Genomic DNA, 19,978 nt, shown 5'->3' on the forward strand with positions numbered 1-19,978 from the left:
TGCTGGAGCTAGAAAAATGTTTACACACTGCTGGAGCTAGAAAAATGCAATAAAATACGTTCAGAAATGCAATACATACCTCCAGTGGCTTGCTGGTATTCTTCCTGTTTGACATTTGAAGGATTAGGCTGAACTTTGATTTTCTCTAATTTGTTGTCAACTGCAAAAAAACTTACGTATGGTAGCTTGCTCCACCATTGTATGTAATATGATTAACCCACTAACTTGCACAAAAACATTTAACTGTTGGTTACATAATAATATATGTTAAATATATTTTGTTTTACTTTTGCCAACATTTGGCATCTGATGAAGAGTAGGAGGAATTTTGGAAAGATCAGCTCTTCCTTCTTCAATAGCTTCAATTTGCTGCAAAAGTATTATCAAACATAAGCAATGGCAATGCTCTTTAGAAAAGATATAATAAGACCCTCAACGCAGGAGATTTTAAGGTTGGCTATCATTTTGCATCACATAGCAGGCAATAAGAAAATATGTTTTGCTTGACCATTGACCGCTGCACACTGTGATCATACTATGTCAACTAATCAGATGGAATCACAGAATACAGTGCTACAATGGGTGTTTCACCATTTTGGTAAGCCATACAGCAAGGGCGGGCAACTTCTCAAGTCGGCGGGCCTGATAATGGAAATGAAGTACTTGGTGGGCCGGATACCTAATCATTATATTAATTGTACTGCCATAGCCTACATGTTTTGTCGCACACGGCAACACTTTCATTGCACAGCAAATATAAAGCTTTCTTGCCTACTTGAGTGAAAAAGTACCGGTACTTGGGTACCCAAACCTTGTTAAATTTGCAACTTTACGTTTCTTGGCAAAATCATAAATTCTAAATCTAATTTGAGAACACACAATAAAAAGCAACAAAACCTAACGCAGAAAAATCAGTAATAGCACCCGATCCGTTAGAAATCAGTGCATTTCTAAGCAAAAAGGTCTACGACAATCAGGCCATCCAATGGCAGAAAAGTCTAGACTTTTAGACCTTGAGGTCCTGGCAATGCACTGATTTGGACCTTTAGGTAAACTCCCGGCGTAGATAAATTAAAAATATTCATTAAAAGTTCAGAAAAGATAACAAAAAATATAAGATAGGATTAATAACACTTGACCCACCTAAACCCTAACCCGAATCCTAACCCAAATAATGTGCGTTATTTTAATAATTCTTTAAATGCTGGGGGAAAAAATGCCCAAACTCGGATGGTCATAAGATGGTTTCTCGTCCATTGTATTTAAGATTATTACGTCACAAATTGAGGTATTGGGGCCTGAAGCGTTATAAGTATTAAATTATCTCGCACATTATTTGGGTTAGGGCGCTGGCCGCTGGTTAGCGTTTGGGTTTGGTTGGGTCAAGTATTGTTAAACTTAATCTTCTTATGCACATTTGTTAATGCAAATTAGTGCATTGTCCAAGACCTCAAAGTCTAAAAGTCGGACTTTTTGATCCTTTGAATGCACTGATTGTCGTAGACCTTTTTGCTTAGAACTGCACTGATTTCTGACGGATGGGGTGATAATAGTATAGTATTAACACCAACGACACAATAAAGGCAAATACGCAGTAATAGCCACGACAGAATAAGAACTTAATCATCTGAATAAGACATAAATCTATCGAAATAAGTCATAAATTCTTGGGAATATGGTCTAAATGGCCAAAATATCACCTGAAACTGTAGGAAGAGGGTATGGGATGATCGGGGCCATGGGTATGGCATCGGCCGTATTGATGTTGAATTTTGGGCGCCCTAGTTTAAGGACGCCGTTATGGCGCCACTGTTTTAACTTCTGATTTTCTGGCCCTGTTTGGGGTTATTGGTGGGTAAGAGTTGACATTGACATTATTAGAGAAGTTAGTGATGTACTTAGGGATGGGGTTTAGGGTTAGGTAAAATGTTTTATAGGCATGATTCTGGTCATTTAGGTCTTATTTGCGATGGGGCATCGGTCTGGCATTGACTGTTTTGGTGTGTTTCGGTGCACTAGTTTGAAGGGCGCCCTAAGGCTGCTAATCTTTTGATGCCAACAATACTTTATAATTCAATGGTTATTGTTTTTCAACTGAAACAAAATAGAACAGATGCAATTTTGAGACAAACAAATAATAAACAAAACAATGTTTTTCATGGTGTTCGGTGATGGCAAAGTTCAATCAAATGGTCGCAGAGTTTGAAAAAAAATAGTAATTTACTACTTCAAAAGATTTAGGGTTGCAACTCAAACAAGGCCTATTCTGTCCGCTGGTTATCGCTGGTTATGACTAAATAATTTTTAGCGATTCTAAATACCCAATATAAATCGCAGAAAAGTAGTTAAAATCCTCAGGATTTTATCCTATGGACTCCAAAAATGTTCGGTCAGCTAATTTGTCGGTGGAGATACTAACATTACTAATTATTTTCTTTACAAATTTTAACAATGCAAAAGCGAATGTATACCGGGCCTAAAAATGCCTTATAAATAGCTTTAAAAGGGCTATATGTATATAGAATAAATGAAAATTGTAAACTGTGTTTAGGTACACAACCCACTGTAGTTTTATTTAAAACATTTAAAAAACTTTTGTTGTAAGTGGTACCTTTAAAACCTTAAAATGTTGTAAAGCAGTCTGTTTATCACCATCGTGTTTTGCTTGTATAGCAGCTTGTTTATATTCTTGCTTTCTGTCATTCAAAAGTTGAAGAGTTTGACTATCAATTGACTGCCTGTTCTCTTCAATTGGCTTTACATCAGGTAGTGGCAATGAAGAATCTGAAAAAATAGTATGGGTAACACAACACATAAAATTTGTATCACTGCCAACAACTCCAAAAGTATGAAAGCATGGCTTTCAAATAACAGGAAAATACAAATAAGTTTTTATCCTGCAAACAACTCCATATGCATTTTTTATTTATTCATTTAATATCCAGTTTGCTAACAAAAATGCCTCTTGTTAAGGCATTTCAATATGAGCTTGTATCATCTTCAGTTAATGTGACACAAAAATCTAATACAAGCTCGTATTGAAGCGTCTTAATCAATTTGATGTTGATTTGCTCGACCTTATTAGCTTGGCAGTTCATTATCAAGCTACATTACAGATCAGTCAGTGAATAGTGTACCCAAGAATACATTTTTACACCTCTTTTTGCTGTGGCTGATAAACATTACACTTCTTTACTGTAGGGAACAAACATATTATTTTATGCCAATTAATTGATCTAACCATCTCAGCATTATTAATCTTGTTTAATTTTACCTCTATTTTGACCTGCATGTGCCACAATACTTACACACTACACAGTGTACAGTGTTGTCAGGATTGCACTAAGCTTTCCACAATTCATGTTTTTGCTTTTACTATAAAAAATGACGCAAAATGTACTAAACTGTAAATCAGTTCAAAAAATAATCTGATATACAGTTTAGTATGTTTTTTCCCCAAAGGCGCCATGCACAGAATGGCATATGACGCGCTTTGTGAAATTATGTAGTCTAGAATATCAACAAATTTTACTGAACAATCTAAAATTCCATACACCTTCATACAATTTGTAACTGTGACATAATAGAAACTGTTATGTGCTAAAGATGCGATCTTTATAATTACAATGGAAAACTAACGTTTAGCTAAAGAAAACCACAGACATTGAACAACTTTCCTACAATTTTCTAGTTTTACATCTATGCGCATCTTTGCTCTGTCTGTGCAATGTTGAAACTATTATTCTAATACCACTAACTGTTTAAGGCAGATCATTCTACACTTAATGTTATAATAAAAGCATATGGTCTTTGTGGCTACGTTTATCGATAAATATTCAAGGGGATCTCAAACCAAAAAGTTTAATATCCCCTGTTTATAGATACTAAACTTTTAAAATGCTAAGGCATTTATTTTGAAGCAGTACAAAATGCTGACTAATCACCAACAAAACATAACATCTCTTGGAAAACCAAATTTGTGCTTCCGCATATTGGTAGTTTAGCAGTTTTCGTTAGTTTTTTTTTACTCATGGCATTCATGTAGACTGGACAAGTGAAGCAGGAGCAAGTTGTTTTGTTTATCACTGTATTATACTTACATTGCAAATTTTTATTACATAGATGCCTCAACTTTAAATAACTGCATGCCCAATGAGATGAACTGAATGATAAGTATAAAATAAGGCCTTTAATATTCAGTTTTTTTTAATAATTTTCTTTGTGGCGCACCTGGCAAGCATCCATGAAACCCAAGTGCACTGCAAAGCATAGAATGTAGGCGTTGTTAAGCCTTGTCCAGTTAAAAAATAAGGGAAATGACTGCAACACTAAGGGCCGAATGCACCATCATGGATCAGATCAAACTAGGATCAGATCAAACTAAGATCAACTGATCCCAGTTTGATCTTTTGAGGCACTTGGTATGCACCAAACTACGATCAGTTGAGCCGCGCTTGATCCGATCAAAATCAATTATGGAAACGAGATTTCGGTACTTTCCCTGTTTAATTTTTGTTCTTACAGTCAGTAAATCATCAGTATAATACTGTTTTAATATTGTCTGCTAATAAAAAATAAAATATGCCCCGGTCAACCAATTTCACCGACTTTGAAAAGAATTTACTTGTCCAATTAATGGACAATTATAAAAATATTTTAGAGTGCAAAAAAACAGACTGCGTAACAGCCGCTGCAAAAAATAAGGCATGGGAAAAACTTTGCCAGGCATTTAATGCCGAATCCACAAATGCAACAAGAAATATAGGGCAGCTTCAAGTTCTGTGGAAGAACTTCAAATCAAGGGCCAAAAAAGAATCGGCTTATGTCAGAAGGGAGCGTTTTCAGACAGGTGGAGGCCCGCCACCTGCTGAAGATGCTCAGCTACAAAAAGTTGAAGGTATAAATGGTATTTTATATCAAAAAGTAACTTCAACAAAACACACTAATATACCATTTGTAGTGTTAAAATCAACTCTATGTTGTAATTTGTTATTTAAAACTAAGTAAACGCACTTGACGTCGTTTATTGTTAGTTAGTTCATGTATCTTTACAAAGAAATCTCAGTTTAAAAATTTATTAAGTAATAGCTACCGTTAGCTAACAATACCTTGCTTTTGCTGTGATAGGAATATAGTTTGACTACCATATTTGGAATATTGGCCAACAATGACTTAGAACTTATTTTATAAAGAAACTAACTATCAATTTGTTTTGTATATATGGCAGCAATGATATCAGGTCAAATAAGCCCATTGAAAAACCCATTTGATGATGATGGAATACTTGACCTAACAGCATCTGACACTGGAGAACCAGTAACTATTCTTTACGTAGATCAAGGTATAAACTACATTACAAATTTAGTTAGTTATATTATAGCTAGAAGTCTTAAATACAGATTTTAGTTAGTTGTCAAGTTTTACTTATAATGAACAATAATCAACTTTGTTTTGGAATAGATTTACAGCAAAGCAGTTCTACGTCAGTTCAAGACAGTCCGCCAGTCAAAAGAATGAAGCAATGTAAAAATAATGTCACCCAGAATGACATAAATGTATTAAAAAAGGCATTTCTAGAAACAGTTCTCAAACAAAAACAGGAAAGGCATAGTATCAAGATGAAAATTTTACAGCTTAAACTTGAAAAAGAACTCAGAAATCAAGCAGATGAGAATACAGATCACTAGGAATTGACAGCTATGATGAACATCGAAATTAGTTAACAGTTAAATTAACATTTTTAGGGTTGTTTTGTTATGTCAACTTGAGAAAAGTGATTATTGCTAGCAATTTTGGTTATATGTAAAATATTTATGGTATTCTTGTTTGTAAGGTGTAACCACTTACCCCAATATAATATTCATTATTCACACAATACAGGGCAATGACATAAATTGTGGCCATGGCTAACAGTTAATGTGAATGATTTACTCACTGATTTCATTTGTTATCTATGGCCACAATTTACAGTTATGTTCTGACCCTGTATTGTTTTATCATTTTGTGGTCACAGCTTACAAATAAGAATACCATAAATATTTTACATAACAGAAATATTAATACTGTCTAATTGCATGCTGCAGTTTACTGCCTTTTTTAATAATCATCATGTTTTCAATATGTTTTCAGTTACTATTAAACAATTAAAAACAATTATCAATTATTTGTTGTCGAACAATATTTCCTGATGCACTTGAGGCTTCATCAGTAAAGTCATTGTTGGGCAGATCATAGATTTCATCGTCAGGCAGGCTTACATCCCCTCTTCTACGACAATAATTATGCAGACAAGCTGTTGCGATAATTATTGGTAAAGAATTCTCTAATTTTGTGCGAACTGGTATTGTTAAACAACGAAATCGTTGCTTCCACACTCCAAACATCCTTTCAACTATGTTTCTGGTTTTTATGTGTGCTTTATTATATAGTTTCTCTTTAATACTAACAGGATTGCGCAACGGGGTCATCATGTAAGCGCGGCAAGGATAACCACCATCACCAAGCAAAAGTCCTTTAAATATATTATGTTCGAGTTGATAACAGATTGAGCTGTTGTCAAAAATTCTGCTGTCATGTGTGGAGCCTGGCCATCTACATACAATGTTAGTAAACAACATATTCGGATCACAAATAGCTTGGAGATTTATAGAAAAATAACCCTTTCGATTTCTGTAAACTTCTGCATTTTCTCCTCCAGGTGAAACAATAGGAATATGTGTGCAATCTATACAACCAATTACTCCTGGAAATCCTGCAACTTCCTTAAAACTACATTTTACTTGGTTTAAGCTCTCTAGTTCAAGTGAAATAAAGTTCCTTTTTCTGGAAGCTAAAGCAATTGACACCCTGTGTATGATACGGCATGTGGTAGACTGGTGAATTCCTACAAGATCGCCATCACACCTCTGAAAGTGTCCAGTAGCATAATATCTTAAAGTGACAAGTAGCTGCAACATAGGGGGAATAAAACTGTTTCTTTTTGAATGATGCTCAAGGTCTAACGATATCATAGCCAATAGGTCAACCACGGATTCTTTACTCAGCCGGTACCTATTGTAAAACTGAATACTGTCATATTCTTCAAATGGATTGGACCTGTCAAGTATAACACGTTGCAATGGTCTTTCTATTTCCTCTATAACATCAATTGCATTCATATTAAGTATTTTCTAAAGCAAATATATCTGTAAATAAATAAACCAGATCACGTTTTAGGTCTGGATTCGTGTTTTATTTTGAGGTTTTGTGATTTTTTTAAAGGTTGGTGTGTTTTCAAAGTTACTTACATATTTTACTAGGTCCGCAATTCAAATGATTTAGGTGTCTAATGTCGATGAATAAAAAACGTAAAAATCATTTTATATGTTTCATAAATGACAGTTTAGTGTTAGTTTACTGTTTAAAAGTTTAGTACTTGTGATTAGATTTCAAAAATACATTATTAGTCAATGTTAAGTCATTTGATCCTGCACTTAAACGTGCACCACCGAAGGTTTAACTTTCGGATCAAATATGCGTGTTTGATCGTGGTTTGATCGGCGATCAGGTTTGGTGCATACCAAAATAAAGATGATCCTAGTTTGATCGCCGACTCAGCAATATTTGATCTGATCGGGCTTTGATCCGGGTTGGTGCATTCGGCCCTAACTGTTACTAAACTTATTTTTATCTTAATGGAATATCTACAATTTTTTAGTATGCGTGGCATTAAAAAGCTAGTGCTTTATTGCATTTCTTATGATATTGAGCAGCTGAACATACCAGCGTATTTTACCATTAGAAATTGTTACGCTACCTGAACAATGTGTATAATACTGTTTCAAAGCTGGGAAAACATATTGGAGTCAAACCATATCAAATCAACACACCCATATGACATGACCTCCTTCAATTTTATTTAAATTTAACATGAATAAAGTAGTTGTCAGTAAAGTGGGATTTACCAAATTTCAGCCTGATCGGTCGAGAAATGTAGGAGTAATGATAGAGGAAAATGTTTGCATAAATTCCACACGATGGCATACTTTTAGTATTGTTTTGTTAATAACTTTTGACTGCAAAATGACAAAAGCTTTTGTAATATATCAAAAGAAAGGTGAGAATGTATAGCATGCTACTGATTTGGTTATTAAGATTGCTTTAGACCAGAAAAAATATTATAGGTGATTTTGTACTTGAAGTTTCAGGGGGTAATCCGACGACTTCTTACATAAAAATAATATTTTTTTTTTCAGAAAAATTATTTTAATACTTCTTTTTCATAAAACATGAACATTTTAGTGGGGTTTTGTCCAATATATTTATAAAAAATATGTTATGTATCTGTAGTAGTAAAAATCTGAAAGTTGCATTTGCAAAGAAAAAAACAGTTGTAAAGATTAAGGAAAAAGGGTTAAAAGGAAAAAGAAAATATTAAGTAATAAATAAATAAGTTATTAAGTAATAAATAAATAAGGTATCATTTATAAGCTGTGCTGGCAGGCAGCTCAACAGCAAACTAGTGACAATATTTACTTATAATAGCTTGCAGACTTGAAGGCAAAAAACAATAACATATTATATGTAAATATATATCTGTATATATATACATATTTTTTTTTTAATCTGAAAAATGAACTGTGATATTGGATTATTGTTAAATGAAGATTGTGATTTCGCAAAAGAGACAATTTCTGAGTTAACAGCTGAGGAGCTTGAAATTATAAGAAGAAGGTGTAGACTCACAGATAATCTTACAACCCTGTGTGTTGTCATACAACAAAAATTTACAACATTATGCATATCATAACAAAGCTTGCTGTGACCTATTCAGCAAGCACATAAAAAATAATCAAAAATGTTAGAAAATTTTATCTTCAGTTTCTGTTTGGAACATCAATCTTTTAATCTGGTGCCAGAAAAAAAAAATCTGTCATCATTATCTGTTTCTGAAGGTTTGTTAAAGTACAAAATCACAAAGTTCATCAATCTGTAGTGCTTAAACTTTTTTAAAATAAAATTCCAATTGTTAAAAAAGTAGTGTACTTTATAGATGGTGCTGCTGGACAATAAATAAAAATCAAAACCACTTGCCTCGTATGAATTTTGATAGATAGACACCTAAAACCGTTGTATTCAAAGTTTAAGCTCATTTGAACATATTGTATTGGTGTGAGGAAATCGAGTTCTTTTGCCAAAAATCGCAAAATCGGGTAAAAATGCGAAATTTTAGTTTATGTTTAATCTATGTTTTTCTAGTAAAATTCATTTGCTGTGACCATATTCTTCTTTTTCAGACAGTTATGGAATGACTGAACCAAGTTAGATCTGCAGAGATTGCATCTTTGCCGAAAATCGCAAAATTTTATAAAAAGGCAAAATTTCGGATTGCCTTCAATTTGTAGTTTTCAAGTCAAACCTGACTTTAAATTAATGTTCATGGAAGATACAGACTTACTCCAGATGGATATAGCGGCAGGAGACTGCGTTTTAATACTAATTGCGCCAGTATTAAAATTTTTTGCCGAAAATGTCAAAAACAGTAAAATTTAAAGTTTTAAGTATTTCCTGTCACTGCAAATGTAATAAATTCAGATAATGCATGGAGTTTTGGGGAGTTTGACTTGGAAAGAATCATTTCACCTCTTTTTTTAATTCATAAACGGTTTCGCTTTCTTCTGTAACAACTCTCATAGCCCTTTGTTACTAAATTTGTTCTGTTGGATATTCCTAGTTTGTCATTTCGTTATATTATATTTAGTGTTGGTGTAGTGAACTGTCTCACACTGTCATCTTCAAATTGATTTTGGCGACGTATTTTTTTATATTATGGACCGCTTTTCCTCGTATTATTGGATCATTGCTATAAAAAGGTTCTCGCTGCTGGTACTGTAGGGCGTAGGTATTTCTTTCAAGAAAGAATATTTATACGATATCACACACACCATACAAAAGGGCAAATTTTACCACATAATAAATCAAAAATAGGACCTCTAAATCATGGCTTACACTTGCATCCAGGGTTTGTCGTCTGCATATAAGTGAACATAATTTGAGTAAAAAAATCTAATAAAAATCTTCTACACTTGGTTAACTTCATTGGAAAAAATGTGTTCCATTGTGGTTTAGGATCAAATTTCAACCACTCTACAAATATCCCCTGTGCCATATATTTGAATCACTGCAAGTTAAACTGCTTTTCGAAAAAATCAGAATATTTTTTTAAATGTGAAACGTTCTCACGAAGAAATGCATACATTGGTAACAGCAAGAACCTTCTTATAGCATTGATCGCTGACAATGATCCAATAATTTGAGGTTATATAAGTTCATAGGCGCTGAACGTGGGTGTGCAGAGCGTTTTGGTTTTCGTCAAAAACGCCCTGGAATTCGCTTAAGTTTCGTGTGCAATTATTGTGCAACTCCATCTCTGGTAACACTATATTACAGCTAGCGCAATGTACGCCGCAGGTAGCACAATCGTGTTTCACTCTAACAGTATGCTCAACTTTCCTGAATTACATGGGTACAATCTGTGAAAGTGTTCCTTTGCACCCAATAATAAACCGAAGCCGCGCTGAAAATATGAAATACCAAGTCGCGCTAACAGAGGTTAAACTAAACCTGATAAGAGATTGTGTTCAGTGAAAAATTTTCTGTGATAAAAGATGCGTCAAGCCAATTACTGAGGCTGAAATAGACAAGTGTTAACCTAGTCCCTAACTTTTAAACGTCGTATAACACAGTGCTTCGTCTGGCGTCACAATTCATAATGTTAAATATGCTGAGACGTTTGGTCAATCAAATCGATAAATAAACGTAATATTTCGAGCATAAGCGTTTCGCCAAACACATATAAAAACCTTGTTCAATAATGCCGACTCCTCTCGCACAAGTCTCTTTAATTTTTAATATCGTTATAAGCGCAAAAAATTTGCCCTCGCTTCACTCGCTCCTTCTGCACGTGTCGTATATGCTATGGCGGATAATAAGTTACGAACACTGCTCAAAGTAGATTGGTACTAACCTTCGTCCTTCATCATTTTAATACAGGACAAAGCACGCATTAGCTACAATAAATTCACATGAGACATAATGGTTGTTTTAAACCTAGTATACGGAATCGCAAAATCGGTTAGCGAGACCCGCTACGTTTTGTTGGTAATGAGCGGTGGCGTATTAAGGGCCGTTTGGGGGTTCGGGGTGGCGAAAGACGTGCTTGTAATTTAGCGTGGTCCCGTACATGAAACTGCGCTGCTGATAATCGAAACATGATTCTACCAAAATCAATCACACACATTCTCCGTCTTGGTTCAGTTTTTCGCCTGAAATTAACGATTGCACACTAAGCTGTTTCAACGGCGCCTATGTATAAGTTATATTATGAAGCGGTTCATAATATAAAAAAGATCAAAAACTTGGAGATGACAGTGTGAGACAGTTCAATATACCAACACTAGATTTAAAGCGGAGGATTATACCAAAATAACAAACCGAAATATCCAACAGAACCAGTTTAATAACAGATGACCACAGCAGTTCAAAAAATCGAAAAGGTTATAAAATACTTACATTACTGTTTGACAAAATTGCAAATCATACCCAGTCAATTGAAAGGGTTATTAGAATTGTTACAGAAGCAAGCGAAACCGTTTGAGCAGAATTTTATGTCATTTGCAGACAGGCAACTCTTGGCACTCTAAATTATACTGTTTTCAACATTTTTTGTCAAAAATTCTATTTTTTATACCGGCGCAATTAGTATTAAAACGCAGTGTCCTGCCGCTATATCCATCTGCAGTGAGTCTTTATCTTCCATAAACATTAGTTTAAAGTCAGGTTTGACTTGAAAACTACAGATTGAAGGCTTTCCAAAAATTTGCCTTTTTATAAAATTTTGCGATTTTCAACAAAAATTCAATTTTCAATATTACTGCAAATAAATATTAAAATGCAATCTCTGCAGATCTAACTTGGTTCAGTCATTCCATCTGTCTGAAAAAGAAGAATATGGTCACAGCAAACGAATTTCACTAGAAAAATATGGATTAAACATAACCTACAATTTCGCATTTTTACCCGATTTTGCGATTTTCGGCAAAAATTCAACTCGATTTCCTCACACCAATATATGTTCAAATGAGCTTAAACTTTGTATACTACGGTTCAAAATCCATATGAGGCAAGTGGTTTTGAAAAAAAAGTGTTTTCGCGAACCGCCCTAATGTACATGGTTAAGAAGAGATTTAAATTGGCTATTACAATTTGTGGAACCCAAAAGTACTACTGCTTTATTCGAGAGGAATCTTGCCAGACTTACATCAAGGTGTCTGAATTTTTGGCATGTTTAGATTAATAAAAGGTCTGTATTTGACATTCCTTAAAACAGTTCCATTACACTGGGATGAGCAAGGGGGGTTACTTGCAAATACAACAACCAATGGTGGCTTTCCTGCATTTTAGTCCCATTAAAGAAATCAGATGAAGTGATGGTTACCTTTCTACATCCAGACTTTCAGATCTTTGAAGTATCGAACAAACAAAGATGAACTTGTGGTTCTCAAATAATTTAATTAATGACCAGCAAAGAACAACAAAATGCATAACGTCTTAAATATGTAAAGCAAGAAATGTGGAGTGGAATTTTGTTTTGTACTTGCAATTTAATTAGGTCCACTGAAAAAATGGCTCAGAACGTGGCAATGTATGTTATAGATAAATTTCCATAATTCAATAAAAGCAAAGAACACCATACCAATTTTCCTGTTAGTTACCAAAAAAATGTAACTCTTTACCCTAAAGAAAAAAAATTGAAAAAAAAAAGTATCAGAAGTGCTTGTTTTAACGGTTACATTTTTTTTAATGTTTACCATGTAGGGGTTATATCAGATAATTATGCTACAAAGATCATTTTTAGGCCTTTAAGGCACAAAATTCCCTTTCAAAGGATACATCACATGTTAATCTAGCTTTTGTATATCCAAAGATATGGCTGTTTTTATGCAGAAACAGCGCCCTCGAGTGGAAAACATGCATATTTTTAAAACCTAAATAACTTTGCAAATACACAACAGACTAGAATAAAAACTTTTCGACTAGAATATAAAAGGCACACATCTTCAAATAAAGGTCGTTTACATATATTTCAATTTTTGTTAGATTCTGAGAAGGTCATGTCAAAAAAGTAACTTTTTTTTTGTTGATTTGACATGGTTTGACTTTACATTTTGTATATTTATCGCTCAGCTAATTAAATGAATGACACGCTAAGCAAACAAAATCATGACCAAATGTTTTGAAAAATTTGTTAATCTTATTTTTAAGGGCCAAACCATGGCAAAAACTTTGATTAGCTAAACTCTTTATTATTTTTTTTTTTATCTGAATAACCCTACTATATTCGCAAAAAGGCTTTGGTAAAATCTGGGATATCTATCATTTTCTATGTTTTTGCTTTGTTTTTATGTAGTTATGCATAACCATCCGAACCGCCTTTAGAAGCAGTTGCATAGAATGTTAACCATTTGTCAGTTTATTGTTTTAATACAAAAATATATGCAAAGAGAGCGAACAAATTTGGTGTTTTGGCACAGGGTATACAAAGATTAATCCCTTCGAAAAATAGAAGTTTAAGTAGACAAAATACCTTGCGTTGCCCAGCTTAAATAGAGTATGTACCAGTTCAACTTCAACTGAGAAAGAATTACTAGCAATTTCTCCGCGCTGTTCATTAAGTACCGCCACCACATCTCAATAATTTGCACATTATATCTAAAGTTCGCTACTGCATTGTGACATGTAAATTTGTTAGCCTCACGTTATTGCCAATGATTATAAAAAAACATAGTGGCCATTATTAAATACCCAAAAATTATTGTCACGGATAGCAAAACAACTTTGTCAGATGAACAGAAAAACTCAAATGAAGTACTAACAATTAAAACCTTACTGATTACTTTGCCAAAAATGCCTATATGAGCTCGAGCCAATATTAGGAATTATTACGAATTGTTAAATAGGTTTTAGGAGGGCGATTTTTCAAAAGTGTTTTTGTATTCCAAAATCGCTTTAGTTATTGCAATCGTTTTTTTTGTCACATAGCTTCTTTTTGTGAAGTAATTTTCCTTTTGTGGTTAGCGTGCAAAGGAAATTTATTATTCTTTGTGCTGGTCAATCGTTCACAGAAGGTGGACGCCAGAAGGCGGGCGCTGGTCGTGTTGATTTAGAACAGACCTGGGCAACATACTGCCTTTTTGCGCTTTGATCGAATTTATTCTGTCTTTAAATTTGAACAAAATATTGGCCGTTTTCTAAACTGTGAAACATACCAATCCACATTTTTTCAAATAATTTTGGTTAACACTATGTTTGTGCGATTTATACGGTCTTTGTTATATGTCCATTGTAGCGCAAGTAACACATCGGCAGCTTAAAGCCTCAAAGGCAAAATATAAAAAAATAACAATAAATAAATAAACGCCAATATATCAAGCAATGTACATTTTTTATCTGTGCTTAATGCGTCACTCCCCCTCTAAATATAAATTAATGTTTGTATTTTAAAACAAATATAAATTCGACTTGAATTGCACATTTGCACACATTTGCACCAACTTCTAACATAATAACAAGTTCGTTAGCTTATTTGTTTTAAAGCGTCAAAGTTTAACGTCACATTGCCTGTAATTGAGAATCTATTTTTGACCCGGCCTGCCACAATATTTTAAGTTTCTCATGCAGCCCGCGGTTAAAAATAATTGCCCACCCCTTATTTGGAAGTAATTTTCTTTCTGTCTTTTGTTTGGATAGCACGCGCTGGTCAATAATGGCGATGCTGTAAAACAGAGTTTGACTTTGCTGTAAAAGCAGGGGTTTAAGAAAGCTGTGAATATATAGTCAGCTTGGCGTGCTAGGGCATTGCAAAAACATGTTGATTTCATGCTATAAATTGAGTGCAACTTTGTTCTGTGAATGCCAGTTTTTGGTGGCCTTGAATCATCATGTTATGATTTGATATTAACATTATATAACACAGTATATTCTGAAGTAGTAAATTTGTGGTGATTGACTTTCTTAAGGCTAGAATAAGATTTATGGTAACCAGAATATAGAACTCACAGCGTCTGTAGCGTATTTTTTAGCATTTTTTAGCGCTACATTGGTAAATGAAAATCAGTTAACAAAACCGCCCATTTCTCACGCCATTTAAAAACATTGTAAAGCGCCGGGCGGGAGTCAAGCAACATGAACACTTCTAAACTCCGCCAGCAACGCATAATTTGTATACATACGCGCGACTCCGAGTGGCTTGGCCCAAAGGCCAATCGCACCTAAAAATCCTATATCTTGTTTAAGGTGTGGGGCATACAACTACTCAACTTCAAAGAGTCTATACTGTACCGCACTGTTTTGTTGTCTGCAAGTTTATTCACTAACACGTTTGGTTAGCTGTAAAATATACTAATTAGTAATACAGTTTTATATTATGTTATAAATAATTAGACAGAACTTTAGCTGAGCAGAACATTAACGTCAGAACTCATGTCAATCTATATAACTCTTAATAATGCAAAATTAATGATATTACAAAGACGTCATAGCGGCTTTAGTTACAAGAACATACTAATTAAGTAGGATATTAAAATAATTGACCAATATAACTAACAAGTCGTTACAAGTGTAAAACCAACAATTAATCGATTGGTGTGCACCATGTTCGGTTTGAAAAAAATATGAAGGTTTTGTCATAAAACTTGTTTATTTTTGGGGGGGAATATGTAGAGAAACATAAAATGCTGTAGAAAGCGGTTTGACATCAAATACATTGTTTTGACAAGCTTACAATGGGAGTTGTGTACAAATGTGCAACTCAAACACAAAACATTTAGAGGAGGCGCATTAAACACTGAAAACAGATATGAATATTGTTCGATATATAGGCTTTTATTAAGTTGTGGAGGCCGTTTACCAAACTTGAAAAGCTGCAACAAAAACATGTAAAACTTTGCACGAAGCACAAAAACCCCTTGATTTTTGATTATTTAGGTTTTTAGTTGCAGACTTGTTACTTACCATATTTACCATATTGCAAAGATGGTATAATTTTGGCAAAAGCTGAACAAAATGACATTAACTAAATTAGGTTTGCAAAACTTTCAGTTAAAAAAGAGCCACAGCACACAGTCACAAGGAGCCTTTTTGTCTATAAAGATGCTTTAAAAACTGCATGAAACACACTCAAAACAGATGAGATTCATGCAAAGAGCGAAAACCATTCAAAAAGGTAAAACAGAAGAAAAGTATAGTTTAAGGCAAAATGCCTGGATCCGCTTGTCCTAGGATTTTGGTTGGTATATATATAAATATGTTTAGCGACATGGATGCGTTTTCAATTATCTTATTGTACACATTTTTGTCTGCAGTACACATTTGTTACTTTATTGCAGGCCACATTCTTGCTTTAGTAGACCAAATTAGTATGATACCATTAAAATAGAAACAGTTGTCAGTGATCTGTTACGTTTAAACAAAACCTTGGAACTTTAGCACAGGGCTAGGCAACCTACGGCTCGCGGGCCGGATCTGGCCGGCTGATGTAATTCATCCGGCACGTCGCCGCTTTGACCAATTAGCCACAAGTACATTTAAAATACTTATTGACAATTTTACCTACGTTAGTGCAAAAAATTTCTGCGCTTCGCACAAATTATTCTTCTACGTCCGGTTAGTTTACGTTTTGATGCTGCGTTTTCAACTAGACCAGCGCTTTGCGTCGTTGAAGGCCACCAAGTGCATCGCGGAAAAACGGAAAACGTATTAAAAAATGATGGACATATATTTTTTAACATTTTTTTTATTTTCGGCAAAGTAATAAAAACTTGTTGTAAGTAATGTAAAATAAATGCCGGTATACCAAAAAAAATCGCGCTTGCTACGCTGGCCAGGTGTGCCTTGACTTAAAAGGGTTAACAAACACTGAGCTAGATTAACTATTAATGTCATTGCGTATCCTCAAAGTAGTTTTATTACACTTTTTATTAGTAGTATATATGGATGATGACGTGTAAACTCGAACTTTAAACCAAACAAACGCCTTTTTTCGCGCTTTGCGCAAACACTTTACAGCCTCCTTAAACGTAATCAAATACGCTTTTAAGTGCAAAAATGACCCAAGGCCCGGCTGATTCACAGTTGTTCCAACATGTCAATAACAGAATTCTTAGTTACTATTTTGTGCGGCCCTTTCGGAATTTGGTTTTGGCCCCCGTCTAAAAAAAGGTTGCTGACCCCTGGTTTAGCACATGTCCAGAAAATTATTAGTCATTGCAAGGACAACTGTTATGGCCGTACGCTTTTTGCTGTTTAACAAGATTATCTTAAACTGCAGAAAATCCATATAACATATGAATAGAGAAAACACTCATAAAACCTTGGTATGCATAGACGGTAGTAGTTTCACTCCAAAATCCATTATGGTCCTAATACTTTAAACTTTAAAAAATGCCTTATTACATCATTTCAATTTTATAATAACATAAAAATAATACAGTTAATGTTTACTTATTATTATCACTATTGAAAACCAAGTCTGGCTAAATGCTATTACTGGTTTGGAAAATCTTACCACTTTGCTGTTGGCTAAAGGATGAACTTGAACCAGAAACCTCAGGTGGAATGTCTTCATCTCTAATAGTTTTTCCTTTATTCACTTGCTTAACAAGATCATTTAATGTTTTTACACCTCTTTGCAATCTCCTGATCTATAAATAATTTTTTTTTTAATTTTTTTTAAATTATTTCACTATATTCAGATGACAGCAATAAAACAAGCGTAAACTGAAATTAATTTCATTTATGGATAGGAGGGCAAAAAATTTTTTTTGAGATGCTGTTGAAAATAACTTAATTGAACATTAGAAACAATTGATTGCCTGGCTGTGCAATTTAAACTTTTATGAATTGTATTATTGTAACATATGTAGAGAGATAGAAAAATAAGTCGAAAAATTGGATATTTAACAGAACTACTGTGCAAGCAAGCTGATAGAATTATCTTTAAATTGTCCTTCTAAATCTATTTTAAAGACATGCACTATGATTCCTAAAAAAACAATAAGTTTTAGTGTTGTTCATGACCCTTCAGCTCTCAATGTAGTTTTACATGAAACCAGTCTGGATTGTGTTGAGGTAGTGTATAAACACATATACAGGTCAAATACTATTATACCTTGCATGTCTTATAAGTGTTTGGATAGTTCCATGCGTTAATTGAAGGCTATTATGGATGTCTTAATTAAAAAAAATTAGAATTAAAAAATATTATATTATTGATGTGTTGATTGCCAATGGAAATTGTTGATACCACAACTAAGTGTAATATTGGCTTAGTGTAATTTGACACTGAATCCATATAAATGTAAGGACTTCAAGCATATTTAGGGAACTTCTTGCCAATGTTTTCATTATTAAGATTAATAAAGGGATAACTAGCAACTTGTTTTTCTTTTTGAAGCTTTTGTATTTTTGCTGAGGCGAAAAACACTTGTAGTGCTTGTGTCATGTGCGGCTTTAGTATTTTTTTGTGGGGGGGGGGCGCCCAAATACTTCTGAGGTTACGCAATATGGGTGCTGCAATCATAGGCGCTGAACGTGGGTGTGCAGAGCTTTTTTTGTTTTGATGCCCTGCAAGAAAATCTAGGGCATCAAAACACCCTGGAATTCGACAAAGTTTTGTGTGCAACTCCACTTCTGAGAACACTATATTAAAGCCACCGCAAGTAGCACACAATCGTGGTTCACTAACAGTATGCGCGACTTTCCTGAATTACATGGGGAGAAGTACCATCTGCGAAAGTGTTCGTTCGCACCTATTAATAAAACCGAAGCGGCGCTGAAAAATCGAAATACCAGGTCGCGCTAATGTAGGTCAAGCTTAAGCTGGGTTTAAAAAAATCTTTCTGTGATAAAACATGGGTCAAGCCAATTAGTGAGTCTAAAATAGACAAGTATTAACCTATTTCCAAACTTTTAAACGCTTTATAACACAGTGCTTCGTCTAGCGTCCCAATTCCTAATTTTTAATATGCTGAGACGTTTGGTCACTCAAATCGATATAAATAAACTTAATATCCGAGCATGAGCTTTTAAACGCCAAACACATAAAAATCCTCGTTCAATAACGCCGACTCCTCTTGCACAAGTCTCTTCAATATTTAATATCGGTATAACCCAAAAAATCCCCTCTCGCTTTGCTCGATCCTTCTGCACGTAGTTACGAATACTGCTCAAAGTAGATTATCACTAACCTTCGTCCTTCATAATTTTAATGCAGAACAAAGCACGCATTAGATTTCAGTACAATTAATTCTGACAAAATTACAGGAGACATACCTCTTGTTTTAAACATAATATAAGAAGTTGGAAAATCCGTTTGCGAGACCTGCTACGTTTTGTTGGTAATGAGCACGCAGTGGTGTATCTAGGGCCGGTTTCGGCTAAAAACGTAGAGTTAGACTACTGTTTCTCGCTGTTCGCTGTCCGCGCTAGTACGATGTTGGTGTAACAACAGAATTTTTGTAAAAAACGCAGAACCTCTTCAAAGGTGGTCTAACTGTGACTGTTTAAAGTCGCCCTTTTTATGTTATGATAGTCAGCGCATAATTATTTTCATGTCCAAAGACAACGTGTTTAGTGTGTAATTGACACAACTTATTTTCCCTCAACCGCAGTTTGTACTTTACTGCTCGGCACAGATGTTGCGCTAATCGCATAATAACACCTGGGAAAAACAATCTTTGTTTAGTTTTGCAGGTGGAGAAAGGCGTGATTGCAATTAAGCATAGTCCCGTACATAAAACTTGGGAAACTGCGCTGCTGATAGTCAAAACATGATTCTATCAAAATCAATCACACATACTTCACCGTGTCATTATTCATTAAAGTCGGACACAAAACAGGGGAATTCCCTAAGTTGAAATTCCGGCAACCCCCTTTTTAAGGA

General features: G+C 34.4%; 1 protein-coding gene across 2 annotated transcripts in view; it reads right to left on the minus strand.

Moving 5' to 3' along the window:
- LOC146164338 (coiled-coil and C2 domain-containing protein 1-like) overlaps positions 1-19,978 on the minus strand; it is a 44,505-nt gene that overhangs the window by 16,068 nt on the left and 8,459 nt on the right. For both annotated transcript variants that reach the window (XM_083381319.1, XM_083381320.1), the window contains exons 5-8: positions 17,603-17,738; positions 2,612-2,784; positions 288-369; positions 80-160 (exon numbers count right to left, since the gene is read on the minus strand). In XM_083381319.1, the coding sequence (XP_083237445.1) occupies positions 80-160; positions 288-369; positions 2,612-2,784; positions 17,603-17,738 (472 nt within the window). The remainder of the gene's footprint in view (positions 1-79; positions 161-287; positions 370-2,611; positions 2,785-17,602; positions 17,739-19,978) is intronic.

Source organism: Ascidiella aspersa, chromosome 2 (assembly GCF_963924565.1).
Source record: "Ascidiella aspersa chromosome 2, kaAscAspe10.2, whole genome shotgun sequence".
In the NCBI taxonomy this organism is placed as follows: domain Eukaryota; kingdom Metazoa; phylum Chordata; class Ascidiacea; order Phlebobranchia; family Ascidiidae; genus Ascidiella; species Ascidiella aspersa.